At 36.6% G+C, this 25,360-nt stretch overlaps 1 protein-coding gene across 1 annotated transcript in view; it reads left to right on the top strand.

Annotated features, from left to right (window-relative positions):
* The first annotated feature begins 2,723 nt into the window (after window positions 1-2,723).
* Window positions 2,724-25,360, top strand: part of LOC139720873 (uncharacterized) — a 62,661-nt gene continuing 40,024 nt past the window's right edge. The window contains exons 1-2 of the mRNA XM_071632205.1: window positions 2,724-3,204; window positions 17,424-17,489. Of these exons, the coding sequence (XP_071488306.1) occupies window positions 3,019-3,204; window positions 17,424-17,489 (252 nt within the window). The 5' untranslated portion in view covers window positions 2,724-3,018. The remainder of the gene's footprint in view (window positions 3,205-17,423; window positions 17,490-25,360) is intronic.

The following is a 25,360-nucleotide window of genomic DNA, read 5'->3' as shown; positions in this document are numbered from 1 at the left end:
GAATTAGCTTTGACCAAGCCACTATTCAACTTTCACAATGTGACTTGAAACATACATTGCATATTGTGCTCTTAGAATTTAACTGGACTTAGGAATATTTATTGTGCTTTTTCTTCATCTGCCCCCAAAGCAATCCCTTGTAATACAGGACTTTAAAATAGATATTTGGTCAGCTTAGCTTGTATTTATCATTTCCCCACTTTTTAAACAAAATATATTGGTTAGTTTGCTTTTTTTCCTTTCAGAATGTGTTCCTAAGTGTGCATCGGTATGTTTTTTGTTTGTTTGTTTATTTGTTTTTTGGTATGCAGACATACACAATTTGTTTTGTGCAGATTTGAATATTTGATACATGTGAGACTGTAAGATGGTTCATGTGTGAACACTGCTGTTTCCAAATGCATCTTACTGAAGGACCATTTCTGTTGCTCTAGGGTTGGATGGCATTCGTCATACAGTTATGCCATTCCCGGACAGACAGCGGTCAGCATTAAGGGAACATCCTATCACACAAAAATTGCTCTCATAAAGATATCTTTCATTGCACTGACACTTGTGAAAGAGGCTCCTGGTAGTGTTTAATACTTTGATGCTAGTCTGAGATGAGCATCCTGAGAAATCATGAGCTAGGATGGATACTGTCAATTTGAAAGGGTGTATACTAAGTAGTTGAAGAGCTACCCTTTATTTCTATCAAGTTTGAGTATGACCATGTTGATAGTTGTAGCAATGAGACCCTATTGTCAATGTGTTAAAATGCAACCTGGTTTGGATACGGCATTCTTCACAAGGTAATAACCCAGTGTTCATGCTGACCAAGCTCAAATAATGATTACGTGTAGTCTATTTCGCTATAAAGCGAACCTTAAAGAGAGGTACTTCATTCTTTTTATTTCATTCTTTGCCTATCTTGATATATTTTAGTAAGTTATTTTTCTTATACACTTTCTGTTTAAAGTGTATGGAAATGTAAGAAATTGTAAATGTGTAATTTTTTTGTAATTGTGAAAAAAAAAGTTTTCTGCAAAGTGGATTATGTTGGAGCACATAATGGATTGTGCATTCTTGCTGTACACACTTTGTATTGTCAAAGAATAAGAAAGGAATAAATTCTCTTTAACAAGAACAACAACAACAACAAAAACCCTAGATGATTTTAGATGTTGTTCTCTGGAGTCATACCTATCTAATTAATTGCCTCTTGTTGTTTGATTGTGAATGTGTCTGTCTGCCTATTTACTGTATAATCATCGCCCTTGACTAGATATATATTCTTCAAAGCCTTTTGCCCAACATCTATACTATACTTCTATATATCCCCTTTTGTCATTTGAACCACTCTCAAGGAAAGCCATTGTCCCCTTCAGAAAATGAAGCAATTTCCTACTTTCAACAACAAACAACTCTTGATAATACAACCCATACAATGGAACCTCGTTATTACGAGGCCGGATATAATGAGGTACCTGGTATAACAAGGTTATTTTGCAGGTCCCATAGCTATTATATTCTTTTGTTTTTATCCCTGATAAAGCAAGGAAATTAAGGTGGTCTCAAAAGCTACGAGGTCTCCTTTCCACTTTTTTGTACTAACTCAATGGACAATTCAGTTCAATTCATTTTCATTCAATTTCATTCAATTCAAATCAATTCAAATCAATTTTATTGTCCATTTCTGAAAATTGGTTTTGTTTGCATGCATGACACATACATGAAATGCAAATATACAGAAGACAATTATAAGATAGATACATAGACATGCAAGAAATACCAACAATATGATATCAATGTAAATGTCAGAGATACATGAAATTGAAGGAAATACATGTATTAAATTGTTCATTGATGGAAATCGTGTTAGATGTGTTGTGCGTGTGTGTAATTGTGTCAAGTGTGTGTGTCAAATTGATTTCTAAAAGACTGGTATGAGTAATTGTATTTTCATGTCTACATGAGTGATTGTATAAACGTTTTGAAGATTATGTGTGTGTGTACAGCGTGTATATGTGTGAATGTAAATGAAAGTGGGTGTATGTATTACATTTTCTATGCATAATTATATGTATGTGTATACATATAATTATGTGTATGCACACATCTACATTTTTATGCATCTCCCTTTATGTATATAAATGATATATGTATACATACATATATCCCATATATATATATGCAGATATTATGTGCATTTATTTGTATGTATATGTATACATAGATAAATATACACACACATAAAGAACAGTTGAAACATAAAATGAAGGGAAATAAACTGGATACAGACTGATGAGAGAGAGTAGTGTTTTTTGAGGAAACAATGCTCTTTTAAAAATAACCTTGCTTTTATAGTAATTGAAATAAATGCATGAATGCAATCACGTTTTAAGAACACGAGCTTAGACATAAAAACCAGCTAAGCATATCAAAACATCGAGATTGGCCCTGCTCTGCAATCAAGTGGTAGATCCGTCACGCCACTAGCTACCAAACTCGTGGCGCCACACGTTGTACTCTTGGCGACACCGGGGCACACAGTGAATGGCATTCGATCCACATTCATCCTATCATGCATGCACGATACTTGCATTGACGGCGATGCGCGCGGCGCCAGCGATGCCAACATAAACTCACACACCACCGTGCCCATTCAACTGTATACTAGTATTCGTGTCCGATACCGCAACCACACAAGGAAGCCAAACAACTGTACGCCACCAGCACAATCTTGTACTACCAATAGCCTACTACACACTCGGTTACCATTGCCTCGGCGTTGACATGATAAAGCCGCTGACGCACTGACTGTAAACATTATACCGCCGGTGTTGTGTGAAGGAACAAGATGGCCGTGTAACTGTCATCGTCTGTCTGTATGTCTTCCACGCAAAATCAAGTGCTTTCCCATCTCTCATTTCCATGCTTGTCTTCGTCCAAACGAGCACCGCGTAGAGTAGAAAAGCCACCATCGCCGTATCGTTTTGACTAGTGCAGAAATTTCACCGCCAGCGCCAAATATTTGCCATGAGTACGAGCGCCAAGCCAGCCGTGGCTGGGACACTAACCCTCGCCGCAACTCCAGCGTTGTATCTTCTGTACAGGCTGCATGAATTCAAGCAGCGATGTAAGGACAGAAACTCAGCAGCCAGTATTCCTTCGACGGAGAGGCATATAACCGAAAAAGATCTCGTTATCCTGAATAGGAAAATAGTAAGTACAATATATATATCGTCCTTTTCTATTCTTTTGATAAATAATATATTCCCCTATCACATCCCTATACCAGCTTATGTTGTCAGTAGCATTCTTTGTATAGCAGATGATTTTACACACTGGTTATGTAGAGGTAACGCATGCACAATCTTACACTGCAGTGTTGTCTTCCATTGTATGATATTTTTAGACTACCGTCTACCAGATATTATAAAAATTTCAATAATAACAGCAATTTTAGACCATGTTCAATATAATTATGTATTTTGGTCTTTTGTAGCAGTTTGCAACAAATAATAGTGAATTATCTGGATTCCACTTACTGTAAAATAGACATAAACAAAAAATCAAATAAGTACATATCCACTAAGTTCCATTAAAATATATTATATATATATATATATATATATATATATATATATACAGTGTATTACTGTATATACTGTAGTGCATAGCTTGGTGCCACTCTGTGTAGCTCAAAGTATTTGCAAAATGTGGATGGTATTGGTAAAGACTTTGCCATGCTATTTGAGCTTTTAAAAGGGAAAGTTTTGGTTGAAAGATTCAGGTTTTAACCGGAATTTTTAGAAACCACTTATATGAAATATAAAAGAGCGTACAATTTCAAGAGGAATTAAAGGCTTATTTTATGAACGTTGTTAATTAAAACCACTTTGTTTTGCTTTGTTTTTTTTTTACATTTCAGCTATTTCAAAACTGATTTTCATCAAATAATCTTTTAATTTACAAGTCTTGAAGTTGTATGCTCTGGAATATTTCAAATAAGTAATTTCTAATTTTCTTGCAAAAAAGGAAAAACCTGAATCTCCACCTCAACCAAAACAAAACCCTTAATCCGCCAGTTGGATTTTGTATCATATGTGTACATGACCAGGTATATTCCGGTTCATTTTAATGGAAAATGTTTTTAGGGTATAATTTTTTTTTTTCATTTTCTGTGTACTGTTGTAGAGTATTTTGGTTTTTCTTTACTCATAATTCATGAAATAAATTGTGCAAATATGTGCAACTATTGTAAATAGTAGAGTTTATGCCATACGGATATATTTCATATATTGAATGTGACACCAAATGGATCTTGTCTGACATTGTGGGTGATTGAATATTCTCAATTGAGAATCACAGTGAAGGAATGAGAAATGATTTAATCCGTTTTCAGCAGAAAAGCTATTGTGCATTCATACCTTGGGAACAAGACACATGATACAATGCGTGTTTGTTATGGGCAGCAACATTTTTACAAGTAGGATTTCTAGATATCTGCCAACTTGTGAAATGCGAAAAAATAGTAAAAAGGGAAGAAAAAGAAATTTACTACATCTACTCATACTGTACAGTACCAAGAGCACTGTGTGTATCTATTAAGTTTTGCAATGTGTATCTTTCTCAGGCTTGTGTAAACCACATATAAGCATCTTTGATGCTCTTGTCATAAGAAGCCTAAAAATCATGTATCAACATATGAATTGTGAAAAAAAATACCATACATGTACCAATAATGATTCTTTTTGTTGAAAGTTAGAAAAAAGTTTACAATTGCTAGGCAGTTGCATTGTTGACCAATGATCCATATGTCAATGTTATGAGTAAACAGGTTTCCTCAAACCCCCTTGGAATACAATTGTGAATAATAGCTGGTATGCTAGTGATTTGTTACTGAGTGATAAAGAATTGACTCCATGTCAGAACCAAAAAAAAAAATTGTTGTCCTCATAGGGCAAAGGGAATGTCATTAGAAGCAGAAGTAAAGGAAAGTCAAACTACAAGTGATCCATGTAGTGATATGTGAAGGTGAAAGTAGATGTGGATCACAGGTAATGAGACACCTGTAGTGTGTATAAAATGCATGCTACAGAAATTGATGATTTCTACTAAGTCTGCAAGTCAATTATCTAAATTGTGCCATCAAAATAACGCTTTTTTAACCTGCTCACGTGTACGTGCAATGTAAATGTTACTTCTCTGTTTGTGATAGAAAGCTGGTGCTTGCAGTATTCACCAAGATCATACCAAATCTGTGCGTTAGTTTTACCCTGTACGTACCGTAGTTTGCTGCAACAGTTTTTTAAAGCATCGACAAAGCAAAGATTCTATACTTATTGATTTAAGCCATTGAGGATGGACAAATTTTGCTACAACACGCATTTCCCATAGACACCTGCCCGAGTATACTCGGGACTCATCCTCGACAGGTTAAAAGTGATAAAAAAGATCAGATAACTACTGTAGATATGAAGCTGTTTTAAAAGAATGAGTAAAATGAGACTGATTCATTGCATTGAACCTACTGAAGGCATGTACTCTCTGTATTATATCAAAAGGAATTAGATGAATATAAGAATGCATAACAGCAAAAATTGATAATTTACAGTTATGTTATAAATATTTACATTGCAAATCTAATGAATAAATGCCTATTTGGATAGTGAAGGGTTTCATTCACAGAATGCATCAACTTAGATATCAGCAGGCAGATAAGGTTTCCCGAAAGACTTATACAAAGAACTTACTTGTAATAAGAGCTGATTTTGAAGTGCCACACTCTCCTTATAAATGATAGTTACTGTTAATGGCAGCAGTCGACTGTTGGAAATGCATATTGCTGTAGTGGTTGTCATCATTCTTAGAAGTTTTTGTAAAAATATGTCTTGCGTTGACTGTTTTTCAATTTCACTTTCCGTCAATATGTAGTATATCAGCTTAAGAATAGCAAAGAGTCAAGCTTGTTACTCACTTTGTGATACAAAAAGCAAATGAGTAAAAAACAAACTTAAAACAGATGTTAACTGTTTTAAACCTAAATTTTCCTTGCTTGAAGTGTTGCTTGTGATACATTGTGCATGCTACATGATACACTAAAATCATAGTTTACAATGTTTTCATAAGTTTGTTATGCTATAGATCATACAATTCTTCTTACCTTTCTTCTCATATTGCATGAGCTGATTGGCTCAACTGGAAACAGTATCTTTTAATTGAAATGGATGTTAGTTTGTACATGTACAAGCAATCATCATGGTAAATAATCAAAATGAAAGTACGTAGTGTAGACGATGGATATGCCTGTAGGTCACCACCATGTGGTAAAAAAGATGTCATTTGATATCTTTTGAGAAATGGAGTTGAGGTATTCATGCATGAATGCCGAATGCATCAGGAATCCTGTAGATTAAATTCATTTCAGTGTGAGCGTCTTTGGATTTTTAGTTCAACCTTTCATCATTGCTAATGCAGTATATCTTTCTGTGAAATGTTGGGTATTTGTGGCATTATTGTGCAAAATAATTCAACCAGTATATGCCTTGAGGATTTGTTCCATGCAAAGGCATATATCCTCTTATCTTTTGTGACAATTATCACTTTGAATTAAATTCTATGTGTGTGCTTTGTGGAAAATCAGGAGTACTGAGGTTAAGGAAAAAGTGTAAGATCATGTAAATTTGTGATGCCCAGAAAATTCCACTTTCTGAACTCCCGTTATTCTCAGGTCTCCTAAAGTGATAATGATGTTGCAGTTCTGAGCATAGGTCGGGTTGTGTGTGGAAAACATTTGTGTTCGGTTTTGCTTTGGATTTTAGCCCGTATGCTTGTACAGTAGACCCTATGAATGTAATCTGGGGTTGGCACATACCGTGCATGCTTGAACAAATTTGCTAAAACTCGCATGGATGGCCATGTTGGTGTGAGTCATTGTTCTGTACATACATACCCTGGGCATCTGGTAAAGTAGCAGATGTTGTTGATGTAGTCTGTTCAAGAAAACATGAAACAAGGCAGCTAGAGCTCTGCATCAGTTAACTCTGCGAGAATTAATGTGTACTAGATTGCCGCATTTCATATTGTACATGTGTTTCTTTTCATGCAAGAGTAAAGTGTGTACGATACTAGATCTTTGATGTAGGTTTACGCTTTGCATCCACCATATTGAGACTGAATGACATTTTAGCTTGAATTTGATTGTGGCAGTTAATAATAGTGAGTTGACTCTACAGGCATTTATCTCTTATTTTTAAGCTGTAACCCTGACCAAAAAAAAAATGATAATGTATACTAAACACTGTTATATCTCTTTGCTGTTCATCTTTCATCGCAAGTAGGAATACTCTTATCATTTAATGGCTGATATGATTTGGAAATCAATGGCGAACAGATGCTAACGTAGTCAGGCTTGCTATGGTAACGCATACAAAAATCTACACTTGTAGTTGCACCAATGAATTACAGTAGTCAACAGCGTATAGTTTATCATCTTTGCAGCAAGGACAAGAGCTTAATGGATTCCACAGTTCTAAGAGCTGCATACAATGTAATATCTATATGCATGTATTACCCCCAGCCGGACAAATACATACACTATGCACACACACACACACACAGCATTAACACCAAGTCAATGCGAATTTGAGTCCCACTGTTCTGTGTACTGAATATATTTGACATCTTCCACTGCCCAGATACAAAGTGTGTCTCCTTTGGAAGGCTGACGGTATACATACTGTACATGTAGATGGAAAGAGTCAATCTCATGCACACGGGAACATATTGCCGCTGATCTATGTAAAGCACGTTGCATAAGATCGAAAGTGACACCGGTGCTGCGTTCTCCAGATAGCACCGGGCCTGACGAGGAGAGTAATTTGTTTCAATCTAAATATTTAGGCAATCAATCACGTGATGATGTGAAAACGGTCGACGTGGGGGGAAAAGAATGGCGAAGGCAGCTGTGTGTACGTGTGCGGGCATGTGTGTATGAGATTGTGTCTGTTTGTGTGTGAGTATACGAGCTTTCCTTTTTTTCAATCAAATTTCTGTAGTTGTGTGGTGCGGGGGGGGGGGGGGGGTGATCCTTTGTGGCAAATTAATCACCAAAAAAATTCCAAGTATTGCCCAGATAAACTCACTCTGGTTCATATCATACAGTCTGTATACTTTATTTGTGTGTGTGTGTGTGTGTGTGTTTTCAGCATTAGATAAAATTGAAATGCCAGGCATCATTCCAATACACCCATTATTCACTGCTGATAATCTAAACAACATCCCAAAGAGTGATTATGAGTTCATGGAAAGGCAGTATAGGGAACAAATTCAGTGTATTTGGTTTATTACTTATCAATCTCGCTTGATTGTGCACTGGATGACGTCAAACATACAAAACTGGTCAGTGTTACGGTGAAATATATTCAGAGTATGAAAGAGGTCCAGGGGAAATTCATCAACAGGGAGAATGAGATTGCTGTCTTCAAATGTAGTGAATTCTGATTAAAGTCAAAAATTTGTTCTGTGAAAAACACAAGATTTTCTGGAAAGGTTACTTCCTTCCCTCTCCTCCTCCCCCCACAAAAATTACTCTCCAGAGCATGTTGCCAATAATGCCGGAGCTGAGATTTCCTTCTTTCAGAGAACGAGAGGAAACTACAAGGTGGAGAGTAGAATGAAAGATTGCAGCAGCACATGAAATACCAAACCTGTAGCAATCCTGACAGTGACTGTAGCCAGAAGTAATACTTATAGTTTAAAGTAATACCGGTAATAAAAGAACCAGAGAAAAAAGAATTTTGTACTCTGGTTCATTTCTCCAGCAAATACACCATAATTGTACTCATATTGCAAAATACCCCCATTCCACAGAGATTTTTTTTTTTCTCACTGGTCACTCGTCGGAAGCAAATGCTTCCGGTCACCAACCAAAGTGTATCGGATCCCAGTCTGATGAATCTGCCTTGATGTTTGTTGACTATTAGGTCAGTGTCAGATGTGGCGGGTGTTGTCTGATGAAGCAAGATCGTCTAATGAGGTTTATGTGCAACATATGATATGTCTGACACTAACCTGATAATTGACCAACATAACTCAGTTTCATCAGACTGCAATCTGATACACTTTGAATGGTGGCCGGAAACAAAAAAACTTTGCTTCTGATGAGTGACCAATGAGAAAAAAATCTCTGTGGAATGGGGGTATAAGACACTGAACGCTTTGAACAAAGGAAAGAGTTTCGGACATTTGTTGTGAAGACAGCTCTTCAAAGTTCTTGGAATTCAAAAATAAAAGTGAAGCGCTTGTGACAACACTTTTTGTTTTCTTCACCTCATATGTAAAAATGCTGAAGTAGCAGGTTAACAGCTCTTGACAGTTTTCCCAATTATTCCTCTCAAAAAGGTCTATCAGAGAAATTGAAGTAAGTCTATCTTGAGAAAGATACATTACTGAAGTTATTGTGCATGAAATGAAACAACAACACAGTCGTTAAACCATCCTTGCACCATCATTAAACAGAGAATAGGGAGAAATTGTGCTTTTATGAAAGTCGTGGTCATCATAATTTGCTGCAATATTATACATTGTGTCCTGAAAAGAGGGTGGTGATTGATGTGTTTCAAACATTTAGTGTAATTTAATAGGTTCATGTCCTTTTTTTCAACACTTCAACAGTGTCAACTCTTTTCATGTTGCAGCCTGTATGATTCTGGAGTTATAATGTGACAATGCATTGTTGTAGGGCTATTATTGCATCATTATGATTACCCTGTGTGTTTATGTTTGATTAGCCATGATCAGTTTTACATGTGTTTGATATGAACATTAAAATCAGCTTTAGGGTCAGCAGGGCAGTTGTGCAAGGATGCTTGTGATTTTTACATATTCATCCGCATCGAAGGCTCTAAGAGATATAATACCAGTATGTCATATATTTTGCATTCGTACATGCTCAATATTTCCCACATTTCTAAGGGCTTGTAATAGGCAATTGCTCAAGTTGTTGAATTTGCCATTTTTGAACAACAATAACAGAATGGGAAATGACTCCAGTGGTTGTCCTTATTCAAAATGCAGTTTGCAGTTTTCCACTTCAGGGCCCTGTTGCATATATGCAATCAAACATAAGACAGAAAATCGCGTACATGAGTCAGGTATCAGCCAATCAGAATTGAGTATTCAGAGACTTATGTTTTATTTTCTGACTTCAATTTGATCTCAACTCTTATGCAACAGGGCCCAGAGGTGATAAAGACAGTATATTTGCTTGAGTGCAGTATTTTGGCTTGTTGTTACAAATATTGAGCAGCAGTCAAATCACAAAATTCACAGAAATAAAAACACAAAAACATCTGCTGTATGCAGTAATGTACACTGTACATTCAGCTCCAATGAACATTCTTAACTTTCCATCAGATTCAGCCAAAACTTAGAGTGTAGCAATAAATCTTCAAAGCAAAAAGATCTTACAGTTTGGCCTGAATCTTAACTTACACTGAGTGTGAGCAAATCAATTGTCACTATTAAAGTTAGTTGATTTTTTTATGAGCAGTTGCTGTTAGAGAACCTTGAAATGAGTGTCACTGTGATAATCACCAGAAGTGTTTTAATCTTAAAAATAATAAAAAATAAACAATATGGAAACCTTTAAATAAGAAGTTTTCCTTCTTTAATTTATATCTAGGCCTAAAAGCCATACTGCAGAACTGGAATGAAAAAGAGATTAAGATACAAGAATTGTCATTTTCAATATTTTGATGTATTGAAAGGTAACTGCTGTTGGGTTCAAGTTAGTGTTAGCAAGATTCTGCGTCTCTTTTTTTTTCCCTTTAATACAATCATTGCAGACAATCATCACAGTATGTTTCATTATTATGGATAAAGGAAGATCGTGAATAAAAAATCTAAGGGTTAGATGTGATTATCCGCCTTTAAGCTCTGCATGGGCTCGTGTTGCTGGATTGAAGAGCCAGCGTGCCCAATGAGCCTGAACATTGAGCAAGCCATAATCAACCTGCGGGCATGCTCCACTGGAAGCCACATGTCAACGTACTTGTTACTTTAGGAGCATGATGTGCAATAAAATTCATGTTTAATCCAACACTCTCGACATGGTTGAAGCATGATTTACATCTGACTGGATTTTGCTGTTGTTGTTTTGTTTTGAGGGTTTTTTTTTCCTTGTGGCAGCTAGGTGAGTCAGGATATTATGAGGAGAAATATTTCCTATTTGTTGGTGGTGTTGTTCTCTTTTTTATATCGGTCCAGAATGCGGCATTGGTCCTGTTTTCAAGGCACTCCCTTGTACACACAAGACATTAAATGTGTCCTTGCTGCAGTGAAAATGGTAGCATCGCTTTTGTTCTTAATGTTCATCTACATGTTTATACAGAACATTATGTCACAACAGTCTTGTGCACCATTTCTGTTACATTTTAATGCAAATGCAAATGCCCCTGCTTGATGTATTCTTTAGTATATTGTAGGCTTATCACAGTGCTGTAGTATCAAGGGATCATGAATAAAGCTTAACTGCAGAATGTGACTTGCCTTGTCTGCTTGTGCTTTTATTCTCTGCGAATGCAAGCAAATCTAAAATCGATTAACTTTGTACAAAATACAGACCTGACTTTCCTTTGCCTCAGTATTCTCTCCATTTTTCTCCCTCTGGAAATTTACTTTGTGCACTTGCATGAAATTCATTCATTCATACATTTTTTTTTAAAATAATAAAATCATTTAGAAATATGTACAGTGCAAAATGTTTATGATAATTGTAAGCCATCTAAAATCTAAAAATCTGTTATCTTTGTACAATGTGCAAAGCTCACTTTCCTTTACCTCAGTAATTCTCTCTATTTTTCTTCCTCTGGAAATTTACATTGTTTACTTGCCTGAAATTCATTCATTCATTCATACATTTATTCAGTAATAAAATCATTTGGAAATAACTTAGTGCAAAATATTCATAATGATTGTAAGTCATATAATGTACAGGTAGGCATACAGCTTGTTCAATGAAAGTCAGAGGCTTGTTAGAATAGAGGGTACTGTTAAGGTGCATTAAAATCATTGAATAGAAATCAACCATATACTTTGTATGTATTGTACATGTAGTGACTACATAGTCAGATTAAACAAAAAAAAAACACAAAAAAAAAGACAAAGACAAGATGTACTACAGTGTTGTTACAGAAGAAAAGCCCAGAATACTAGGCACATGGTTTTCCTTAAAGTAATAGGAAAAACCCCTGTGGATGACCCACACCATGCAGTCAAACCATATCTAATAAAGTTCTTGCCATTTTGAAATGCATGCTTGTCATGTGTAGGTGAATACTCAGTTGATCGTGGGCTGCCAGATGATAAATCCAATAAAGTTTTGGTGGTGAGGAGTTCTCTCCCCCCCCCCCCCCCCCTCCATCAGCACACTTGTTTAGTGCCTGCATGTGTATGTATATCGTTGATGTGCATTTGTACCATTCATGTTTGCTCCATGGGAGTGTACTGTAACATTGGCACCAACACTTAATATAATCCGCACCATAATCAAATTGTCTGAGAGCCTGCATGGGTACTGCTATTTTGGGGCTCCGGGAGAAAAAAAAAATCCACTCTGGATAAATTGATAATCTGTGGAATGGAATCGAATGCGCAGTATAATATGCAGCTTTTTGCTCTATAGCTTCTGTAAGTGCATGTTTAAAAATACAAATGGATGGTCGGCATTGTGATGCCAGGAGTGTAAAGGAGGGAAGTGGGGGGGGGGGGGGGGGGGGGGAGGGGGGGGGGAGGGGGGTGGAGAATGGACTTGTGCTAATGGCAAAAGGAGAAGCACACTCGGGGTTATGTATGCTAATACATTGATCCTTGACTTGCCTGCCAATTGTCCCTATACTATCTCTGACCTTTTGTTTCAAATGTGATCCTGCCACGTGATCCGTTAGTGTGCACGGGAGAAGCTTGTATAGGGCCAAACTGTGAGCAAATGCAGTACGGGGGGATCTGGAATATTAAGGTGCAAAAGAAAAAAAAAAAATCTGCAGCAAATATTGCTTCTGCACACGTCACCTCATGACGTCTGCCGCCGGCGCTGGTTGGGTTTGATAACGGGGCCCAAATCCGATTTGTGCTGTGTATGCCTGCAAACAAATGCTAGCAGCTCGATATTCATTGCCCCGCATCAGTATAAATTCTGACATTTTGAGTTCAGGGTGCAAATCATGCGCCCCGTCATATATACTCCTTCTGCCTACCGTCAGGGCTTTGCTGAAAGTGATCCTTGGCTAACATAGAAATATTGTCTGGATTTGCACTCATATTTGAAGTGATACCCATTAAAGTGGTTATGACCTGAAAAAAGTAAGCTGCCTAAATTTTGAAAAATTGCAATGCAAACAGGCTTCTTCCATCAAAGATCAACTTGGTTATGAATGCTCAGTAAGCCACAAAGTATTCATAGGTGCTAGATATTGGTATCATTGCTGGAAGCAAACATTTTGCTTTTAGTCTTTTTTATTGTGTTCCATCTGTTTCAAATGTACAAGCATTATGTACTCGATGAAACTCAGATTATCATGAAAGACCATCATTGTATTTTTGTTTCTCTCCTCAACTGAAAAAGAAAAATATGATGATTTCAGAGTGCTGTGATGATGTAAGGGTTCTAGAAGTTCACAATTTCTTGCTTCCACCTGTAAGTCAGGTTTATTCAAAGTATAAGAAAGAGTTTAAGAAAGAAAACAGGAGAAGAATTGAGGTGTGGGTGGAAATAGGAGACAGGACAGAGAAAGGAATGGAAGGAAAAGAAAAGCTATAGAAGAGAATGGAAGAGCTTAAGAAAGAGATAATATAGGGATAGGAAAGAAATTGGAGAAAGGAATAAAAGTTGAGTTTTAAAGCGACCAGAAATGAGAATTAAGCCAGTGGATGTTTGATCCTCATTGCTACAGTGCACTAGAATAAAGCACAAATGAGAAAGGTAAAGGTGCGTGCAATTGGACTTTAACCAAAATTTTCTAGTTAAAGGGATAGTACAGTATTGGTGGAGGTGAGAATTGGGCTTTTAACTTTTTGCAATATACCAAGAAAACACTTATGAAATAGTACAGAGCATACCATTTTAAGAGGAATTCAAAGTTTACTTGATAGAAATCGGGTTTGGAATGACGGAAACATCCAAAAACAAGGTAAAACAAAGAGATTGTGTGAAAGTGTGGGTCCCACACTTTACTAGAATCGCTCTTTTTGGATATCTCAGCTATTTCAAAACCAATTTTCATCAAATAAACGTTGAATTCCTCATAAAATTACATGCTCTTTCATATTTCATAAGAGGTTTTTCATTATCTCACAAAAAAATGTTAGAAATCTGAAGTTAGGTCTCAACCGAAACTGTACAATCCCTTTAAGCTACCAAGCTTCTTCTTTTTTTTACTACCTTTCTCGCTCAGTCTCTCCTCTCTCTCTCTCTTTGTCCTGACGTCACTCAGTTTTGTCAGGCGTACATTGCCACGACACCTGCTACCACAAGCTTGTGCAGCTAATGATGATTGTAATTAGGACCCTCCACCTGTAACCATGACGCAGTTCATTCCCGCACCACCAATTGTCTTTTCCGCCTAGATGTCGCCCCCCTTCCTCCATCGCCAGCGAGAAACTGTGGCCGTCGTCTGCCAAGCAGAAGGCCGTATAAATTTTTGCTGCCGCTCTAACGAACACAGTTGATGCACTTTTAGCTCTCAAGTTATGCATGATAAAATGTAGCAATACACTGGTAGCAAAGAGGACTTTTGAAATGTACATTAAGGAGTCATCCTTTTAAGCACTCATTTGAGAAGCAAAAAGCCATGAGATCCACAGGCTCTGTATGCACCATTACGTATATGTTTTTTCTCGGCTGACAAGTGAGGATGTGCATCTTACATGGTTACAGCTCGTTATTCCGACGGTTCATTATTTCGAAGGCTCTTCAGTCCGAAGATTTGTTATTCCGTAGGTTCATTATTCCGAATTTCATTTTCGGATTAACAAATCTTCGCAATAACGAACATTCAGAATAACGCCACAAATGTTTGGATTGATGAACATTTTTCATTTCCATATTAATGAACCTCTAGGTATAGGGAATTTGTGTGTTTCGGATTAACAAACCTTCGGAATAACGAACCTTCGGAATAGCGAACCTTCGGAATAGCGAACCTTCGGAATAACGAACAGCGCCCATTTACACGTACATGTACTATGAGAGGTTGTACAGCAAGGCACACATGTACAGTGTGTATATTGCAGAAGCCCTCCTTAATCATAAGCTATGTATGTTTTAGAAGCAGAAGGACATAAGATCCACATGCTAGACAGAGAGTCGAGGCGTATTTACACCTATCTTCCACATTCATTAGTCTGTGTAATGATATACAGTTGTAGGTGAGTCAGGTTGTGTACTGTATTTCAATATCAGGGCAGAGCTAGAATTTGTGTTTACTTTAATAGCTAGTTTTCTGCTAAAACCCGTAGGTGCATTTCACCAAGATGATTTGACTTTTTAACCATGCATAATCACACTTCTGTTGTCAAAGGATTGTTTGTATGATTATAATTATTTTGTGTATGTTGCCAGTACATTTTAGACTAGCACCCTTACTTGACATACAATGGTTTCTTATTGCCACCCATTCTGTTTCAGGGCCAAAGAACTTTGAGCATTCAGAGTTATACGGTGTATATCATATGGCAATTCGAAAAGAGCAAAAAATTCATCGACATTTCAGCATTTCATGCTATTTTTAAAGCATTTTTTTTAAAACCAAAAAACATGCTCACACCTACAAGACAGTGATAATGACATCCCGGAATGACATACAATGTACATCATAGTACAACATTATGTTATAAATGTCATAAATGATTGGTTTACTCATGGGACCCTGACTGTTGAATTCATTCAAATGAGATTCCTTGAAAATGCTTTCCTGAATTTATATCCCTAATGTCCATCTACTGAGCAAAGAATAAATCAGTTGCTTACTTAATCATTACCTCATATTTCCTTCATGAACCCTGGCTCAAGAGCTGTATGGAATACATGGTTCTTGTGCCCTTTTTCCTGGTATTTTGGTCCCTGGGACAGAGCTTGAGTGGTGAAAATAATGGCAATGCCTAAAGAATGACGTCTTTATCATGGAAACAATCATTGTCGCATTGTTGGTGATGCTTGGAATCGTTAAACACTAATTTTACAGGCGATATCAAAATGCCATCACGCAGTTGCTGGGTAATAATCTGTCATCATTCACTCTTGAATACTTATAAAAAGTATGATGTAGAACCTGTCAGAATACAGTGATGAATTATGCCTTAATATGAATTATGTTGTTTTTTGAGATAAAGCAATCATCACAGTGTATGTTCTTAATGCAATTCAATTTGGAACATCCAAATGTAATGGGATTTTAGTTTGCTGGCAAAGACATGGTTATTGGTAAATTTGGTTTAGAAAAAATGTTTGCTGTCAGCATCATAAAGTGATATGTGTTATGAATAACAGTGTTTTTCAAGCAGACATTTTATCGGAGCTCATGAAACTTGCATACGTTCTACATGGTTGTGTCAATTGTTTGTATTTGATGGCAAGACAGTTTGTTGATACATGCTCTTTGATACTGCTATTTTGTAATCATTTTGTGTGTTGTATCATAAGCCTAATGCATTTCCCATACTCCAGAAAGGGTCAAAAGAAATAAATGTTCAATGTTCAAAGTTATCCTTTCACAATTTGTTTTCAAAATGGATTTGTGGTGTTATAATGGTGACTGCAAAACAGACTAAAAATTGCTCCTCCTGTACACATTTGTTCATGTCATTGAGTAGCAATTCTCATAAAAATTTCATTGTAATTGGAAAAATGTTTTTTAAGAGATGGGAAAAATTGCTTTTCGAAAGATCAAATGTGTTCAATGATTGATTTAAAGTGGGGATGTATAGCACATCGACTTTGGCAATTTTCTGAGCACATATACTCAAGTAACTGTCAGTTTAGGCCAAATCTCATACTAGCCGTGATAGTGCATTCTCAATGCACCATCAAGTATCAGTGAATAATTCACAATTTTGGATATAATTTGTCTTCTCATCAACTTGAATGGAGAAAGATTCTGAAAGAAGTGAAGTATACCACACCACAATGGGGATTTTATTTCAACCGAATCATTGAGATATTCTTGATTCAAAGCTTGTTCTAAATTTCCCTCCCTGAATGGTATCAATGCTCTATAGACAAATGGTATGTAAATGGAGCAACATAGAATGCAAATTGATCTGAATCACAGCTAATTCAGAGCTCAATGTTTCTGAAGGCCATACATGTATGCACCTGCATTTATTTTACTTTTGCAATCAATTACTGATTATCAATTTTATGTCTTTTCCTCTTCCTGTAGGAAAAATTACTCCGAAAGCTAGACAAGTATGATCGAGCCGAGACATTCCCTACCAAAGATGAAGAGGTGAGTGAAGAAAGTGTTTGTTGTTGTTGTTGGGGTTTTTTTTGGATGCAGGGTTTGGGATTTTATTTTTGACCAGTGAGAAATTGAGGGAATGTTCATTATTCTGAAGGTTCATTAATCTGAAATTGAAATATGGTTTGTTATTCCAAAGGTTCTAAATTGTGACACAAACAAATACCGTATTCCTAGAGGTTCTTCTATCCAAAAATGAAAAGGGTTCATTAATCCAAATGTTGGTAGTGTTATATACCCAAGGTTCATTTTTCCGACAGTTTGTAATTCCAAAAATGAAATAGGGTTCATTATTCTGGTGGTCTGTTAATATGTAAATGGAATAATAAGGTTCATTTTTCCTAAAGTTTGTTTATCCAAAAATGAAATAAGGTTTGTTATTCCAAAGGTTTGTTAATCCAAAAATGAAGTAAAGTTTGGTAATCTGAAAATGGAAAGATGGTCATACTAACGAACCTTACTTTGTTTTCCGATTAGTGACCCTTTGGAAGAAAGGAACCTTCAGAATAACGAACTGTGACCTGAAATTCAGCTCGTCGTGTGTGTGAAGATTGCAATGGATTTGTATCGTAATGGAAACAGAGATGGGGAAGATTAATGGACTTCATGAACTAGAAATCGAGTTAATTTCCCTAAAGATGCGATTGCCACGTGGCTTCACGCCACAATGTTACCTTCGACGGTTTGTGTGGGATATCAATTTGAAAGAGACTGGAGATGGTTTTGAGAGCTGTGGAGAGTGAATTGAAATTGGTGATTTATGTGTTGATTGGCTGTGATGTCAGAGCAGCTTTCTCTCCTATTTTGACAAGATTTTCGCTCCTAGCCTGTACCCTGCAAGATTTGAGAATCCTCTTAATTGAGCTTAAACAAGAAGTACAAGGTTCAGTATGTAATGGGTTTGAAGAGAATTCATTTCATTTTCATTTCCATTTCCAACCAAAAAGCAAAAACAAAAACCCAATGCAATAGTGCTCAAAGATTTACATTATTTTTGTACAGAGTTACATGTATACAAAATCAATACAACATTTTTATAAAGGAAAATAAAATGAACAAAAATACAATTTCATGCTTGCATACTTGAAACCTATTAGAACATACTGAAACAAAGTTGTTTGAAATATGCAGCTGAAAAGAAGGACTTGTAATTTGCATTCCCATCATATGGACAGAAATTTACCAAGAGCTAGTGGGAAAAAGCATGAAAAAGTGTATGACATTCAGGTAACAATCCCATGGAAATTTGAGCGGAACCAGTCTGAGATCTCATTGTATATAATCCTTCACATTACACAATATAAGCCTTTAGTTCAAACACAGTATAACACCTACTGGACAAGAATTCTGTGGGAAACTCAATTTAAGCATGAATGTTTGGTAGCATTATAAAAGGCTCTTACATTAAAGTCCAAAACAACAAGACTTTAGTTATTCTTTCCTTCTTTGTGATATGAAGAAATACAAAACTTTGATTCCTTATGTTTGTGCAAAATATATTGATAAAGATGTTTCCACACATTGTGAAAAATATCAAATAGTATTCATTTATCATTTTAAACATGTTAAAAAAAGCACAACAGCACCAAGCTGTCCAAAGTACTACCAAGTTAACAAATCACAAATGCTGTAAAAAGCCCTAATTTGCTTGGAACTTGACATCCCTCATTTTTTTCAATATTTTGTTAGTCTTTGATTTTGTCAGTTACATTTCCAAAGTTTTAATGAAAGATATTTTGTTCTTCATTCTGTCATAATCTATTATTTTGTCAGTCACATTTTCCAAAGTTTTATTGAAAGGTATTTTATTTTTCATTCTGTCCTAATCTATCAATTGCTGTTTTTTTTTCTTCTTAGCTTCATTACAACTTTTTCTGCAGGATAAATACCTCTAGTGGTTAGTAATGTCTAAGATTGCATAGGCCTTCAAAGGACAGGGAAAAAATTCTGAACAGCTTTACAGTGTGTTTGTAAATCTGTCCACTTGTTGTGTATATGAATGAGGGACTAATCCTTCCGAGACATTCAAAGAAAGTGAAATATATGTATTCATTCAGTACCACCCTAAAACCCAAGCCTTGTAGGTAGCAGATAAAATAGATACTCACTCCTTTGAAAGTATCATTTACACCTATGGCCTCCAGTAAACTATTGTACTGGTTCCTTTGGAGGAGATGGGGTCATTTGAAGTAATATATTATGTCTACATGTGTGTAGGACTTTTTTTTCATAGATTTTATAAGTTGAAATCAAGAAGGAATTTGTCCTAGCATGGCAAGTACAATGTATACAGTGTAGCTGGCACTGCATCTGCAGGCCACGTGTATGCGCAAAACGTGACTCGCTGTATCGTACACATACATCAACATACCCTTTCTTCAAGTTGACCTGAATCTGTTAACCTGTACCCTTCAGCAGGGATCAGGGTTTATTATGATCATGAGGAAGATATTCAAAGTCGTACATGGATGTTGTGACAAGTTGTAATTCTTCAGCTTTTCACTGCTTTGGATTTCATTACTCCTGTTGATGTCCAGAAATTGTGGCAAACACAGTGAAATGATAAAGCATGTGGAATGTTTCTCCTTTTGTACATCATTAGTTTTCTACTTGAAACAATTTTTATTGCAAGATTTTAAAGGGATTGTACAGTTTTGGTTGAGACCTAACTTCAGATTTCTAATATTTTTGGTCAGATAATGAGAAACCTTTTTATGAAATATGAAAGAGCATGTAATTCTAAGAGGAATTCAGCATTTATTTGATGAAAATTGGTTTTGAAATGGCTGAGATATCCAAAAAAGAGCGATCCTAATAAAAGTTGGGGCCCAGCTTTTATTGTGACCACTGTGTTTTACTTTGTTTTTGGGTGCCTCAGCCATACCAAAACCAATTTTCATCAAATAAACTTTGAATTCCTCCTAGAATGGTATCCTCTGTACTATTTCATAAGTGGCTTCCTGGTATCTCAAAAAAAGTTAAAAGCCAAATTCTCATCTCCGCCAATACTAAACTATCCCTTTAACAATGAAGATGCTAACAGTATTAGACATTTTATACCAAGCAACATTCATGTATCCAACTCTGAAAGGGTGCTCAAGGCACTCGCGATTAAATGTTTGTAATGATACAGAGACAAGAGATGTAATGTGAGTCGTATCTTGACATATACCCTTCTAGGATCATGTTGCACTTGAAGGTGAAACTTTATTGAAGACTTGGTGGGTTAAACAAGGCTGAAAGAAATCTCTCTTATTCCTGATACACTTTTGTTTTCAGTTAAACCCTGCAGGAAGACATTCAGATATTTGAGAAAGTTGTTTAGACTGCTGTTAAAACTTTAATTGTACTACATATCTACTACAACAGACATATCAAGTCACAGAAAGTGAGATAAATGATGTCCAGGGAATGGGTAACTCACATTTTCTTTTCCCTCAAAGTAAAATGCCCTTCTGATGTATTTGTAGATTTTATTTCTGCCTCTGACGAAGATTCTGCTGGGATGGAAGCTCATGCAACCCCCTTTTGGCTCATTTTCACTCCATTGGTTTGCCACTATTGGATATAAGCAGTTTTCTTGAGCTTGTTTGCCACATCTTATTTCAAATCATGATTTCTGACACTTTCAAATCTGAATGTTGTTCCTTGCATGCATATATACAACAACTAACGGTATTCACACAAATAAGCAGGCACAGCGCTTTGACGTCAATGCAAATATGGAGCTTAAGTGACCCGTTGTGGTTACACTCTGCCCAAAGCAGAAGAGTTGTACTCGAGTTCTTTTTCCCCAGGAATGTTTGGTGAGACTCCCAAAATAGTGAAGAGAGTGGGTGTGTGAGTATCATTCATTCAACCATTCAGAGTCACTTCAGGGTATGATGTCATATATCCCAGGGAATCGCGAGGTCATGCCCAGGGAGTTTATTGAACACCGCTATACATTTTTTCTCGCAACATTCTGGATGGCTCGCCTCTCGTGAGCCGCTGCTCACGTGCACCATGCTATGACCTCATATTCAGGGTGACATCCCAGATAATCCTCATTAAAAAACATAGTCCATCCATGGGTGTTCCGCTTGTCCATGAGGGATCCGAGTCTTTCTTTGGATACTTTCCGAACATAATCTGATGCTGCATCGTAGCCTCCACATGACCTCACTGCATTGTGCGTCTGATGCATACATAAGATGCTTGCAATTGTATTCATAGTGCTCGTAGTTAGAAATTAAATTCTATATATCTGGATCAGTTGAGCACGTCAAATCATTCCTTAGATTTCAGCTGTCACTCAAAGGCAGTTAGTCACTCCCCCGCAGCGCGCTCAAATTTCATGTCAAAAAGAGACTTTCGGTCGTGACCGCCATTTGACTGATCGTAGGTGCCAATTAATTCAGTTTCAGCAAAATGCATGAAAATCTCACAAGCTAGCTGTCCAGTGCTGCATAGAATTGAGGCACCCTGGCTGGTGCTTAACTAATCTAAAATTGTCTTTGCCTATTGTGTAGAAATATATGACATACCAATTTGTAGCATTTTCTCCCAGCCAGAGGAATATATTATGTAGTCCATTCATTTTGACAAATCAGCTAGCTCATCTGAGTTAAAAAATATGTAATAGGGCCATTTAAATACATTGGTCCATCACTCCATTTTAGAACTTGGCTTTTTAAATGACAGGATATCATCGTGTCTTAGCTCAACTGAAGTACTTGAATATGTAGTGTATAGTTGCATATTACACTCATTTATGATGTTGACTTCAAAAGTCAAGTTATTGATAGCAGATAAATAACTCTATTTTGCTTTCGTAATAATTTACTAGTGGGTCATCAGTTGTATGATGGAACATTGCAGTGTAAAAAGAAATACATATCCTCACTCTTACTTCTTACACAACTCTCAAGATAATATCTAAAGCATATACTTTGAAAGTGCTACGAGAGTTCACTCTATATGTTTTCCTGGGATGACTTTTCTATGGAGTGTGTGGGAGTTGTACACCCTGTGATAGGTTGACAGTTTTTACAGACTTAATAGAGTGCATGCTGGATTTTGTGTTTTGTTTTGTTTTTTGCATCAGGTTCTTGCATATAATTGTCAGAACAAAGGAAGAAGAAGAAAGACCCAGACTTGTGATTTGATCTGGTATCTCACAGCAATAAAGACTGATGAGAGACTGCGAAAATGAATGTTAACTTCGCAATTCATGGCCGAAGTAATATGACCCACTTGTGAGAGTATCGTCTTACGTGATGTATAAACTGTGTGCTTCTTTAGTGGGTCGCCGCCTGTCATTGATGTATATACCACGAGGTCCAATTATCGAAACTGAGAGGAACCGCCTCTCCCGGAAAATGATGCCCTCTGACGAATAGATCATACCGCTTTCTCACCCCCATGCACATGGCACATTATTAGTCTTCTCAGCAGACCTACTCCATACAACAATACAGAGAAAAAAAAACCTCCCTCTTGCTTTACGCTATTGATGGTGCCCTTTCAATTTTCTGCTGGTGCCGCGGTGCTAATCGTCCTCCAGGAGTTTTTACGTGGAGACTGATAGGGCATCAATGACAGTTGTCGACTCTATCTTAAGGATTTCTTCAGCGGGTAAACACGTACGTGAAACTGGGATGATGGGGAGATGTTGCCCGAACAATGGCATCATCCAGTCATGCATACGAAACAGTCCAGCAAGATTAATGGGCCCAGACAGTGTCTGCATGCTGATTGGGAAGATGCATGAATGAGGTATATATATTTGCTGCATACTATATGTGAACACATGGTGCACAGTAGGAGTTGATTAGACATGAATGCGGCACGTTGTGAGTTTAGAGCTTGCAATCCGGTGATGAAGAAAAGTTGTTACTGATATTTCTCTATCACATGAATAAGAAATGTTGAGTAGTCAATGTCTATGTTGTTATTTAAAGGCATACATACGGAAATAGGTTGAAGACCACAATGGCCAACCATGTCCCTTCCCTAATGTACATGTACCCACAGTGGTACACATGTTCCATAAAGGAAGCTTCCACAGTGTTAAAGTTCAAAACTGTTCTCAAGACATTTCTGTTTAAAAAGTATTATGAGTGAGTTTGGGTTTGCATCTACGGTACATACATTGTAGAGTACATTTCTTTTTCAATTTTCATCCCTCTCCCTTAAAGCGCATAGAGACACTCAGGTAGTGATATGCTGTATATAAGCACTGTATTATTATTATCATTGTTATATTTGTGTGTGTGTTTGTGTGTTGTTGTTTTTCTTTTCTTGTGTGTAAATGCATATTTGAGTAAATAGTTGATTCAGCAGCAATCTTTTTAAAATGATTTTGTTCAATTTTGATCTATGAGTGCACAAGCTGTGATCTTTTTTCTTGCGTGGGAGTTTGCACAATAGATTCTTGTAGTGAAATATACGGTAATGGATGAATGATCATGCTTCTTTATTGACTTATAGAATGCATCAAGTTGACCTTCTCAGCTTATGCCCCAGGGCTTTTCCTTTTTAATTTTGTCTGGCAAATATTTATTCATCTCTTATCAGCAGTTTATTGAGGTATTTTTAGTTCAAAGGACCAGAGAAAGGCTTGTACTGATGCATTCTACATAGGCCTAATGATACCTGTGTTGAAAAACAACCAACTTCACTTCTCTTTCATTTCAAGGCAAAAAGTCTGACACCATATTCCCTACTTTTTAACAGATTTAGATTAAGGAAATGTTGTGTCATTTTACCCATACTTGTGTGCAAAACTTTGATGACAATTTTGTCTGACAGCAACAAAAGAATCTGCATACTGATTTTATAATTCCACTATCAAAGCATAATGAAGGATATGGCAGGCAGCTTTTATGATAAGCAATCAAGCAGAAAATTTGGTTTACTTCCCCCATAAATTTTGTGGCTCTAAGACTGTACAGTGGCTTAAGCTCTCCCCTTTTTTGCTACAGAAGCAAGTGCGTATAAATGGTATTTTGTGTGATTTCACAACAGCAGACAAAATTCCAAGGGGATGGGACTGGAGCTTGAGAAGGCAGATAAAGCACATGTCATGTGGTAATGTGGAGTGGCATATTATCTGCCTTGGAGCATCTCAGTTAATTTGGGTTTCTGTCCCTTTTCCCCAGAAATGTCTCTTCCCGTTTCCATCTTTTCTTTACTCCGCTTTGACCCATGGGTAGTACGCAAGGAGTAACTACTTCAGAATGCTCTCGAGGCTTGGGATAGAGAAGAAAAAAAGCAGTTACGAAAATAGCTGGTGGCGGAAATAAGATTACTAAGGAAGAGAGAGTGTGAGGAGATTTCAATGTATTTCACACGGGGAAAATTGAGTTTGTTCAAAGTAGTAGTCCTGTTTTACTGTTGTAGTTGGACAGTTTTGTAAGTTAAGGAAGAAACCAAAGCCCAAATATGACTGTGGATTGAGTGATAGCAGCAATATCACTAGAACACATTTGTGAAAGTTTGAGGAAAATTGCACAATTGATTAAAAAGTTATGAATGTAATAAAGTTTTGGTACAGTCATCACTGGATAGAGAAGACTACTACAGTTCATGACATCATTATGGACAACAGTATTTAAGAGAATATAAAGAGAATTAAACATATTATATTATTTTCACTTTTCCAGCATAATCAAAGAGTGCTTGACTTACCTCTTTGAGAAAGGAGGGGGAATGATATTACCCTTATCAATGGAATGTGTACTTTTCATGAAAAATGAAATTTTGTGGAATTCTCCTTTAATATATAATTTTCTTTATATTGTTGTCCATAATGATGTCAGTAGTGGTTGCCTTAATATCCAGTGATGACGGCATGGAAACGTTAAAAATTCAAAACT

Source organism: Diadema antillarum, unplaced genomic scaffold (genome assembly GCF_040938485.1).
Source record: "Diadema antillarum isolate AM-2024a unplaced genomic scaffold, OU_Dant_1.0 scf00000134, whole genome shotgun sequence".
In the NCBI taxonomy this organism is placed as follows: domain Eukaryota; kingdom Metazoa; phylum Echinodermata; class Echinoidea; order Diadematoida; family Diadematidae; genus Diadema; species Diadema antillarum.
The sequence above is the reverse complement of the archived record's forward strand: the minus strand, read 5'-3'. Positions and strand labels throughout refer to the sequence as shown.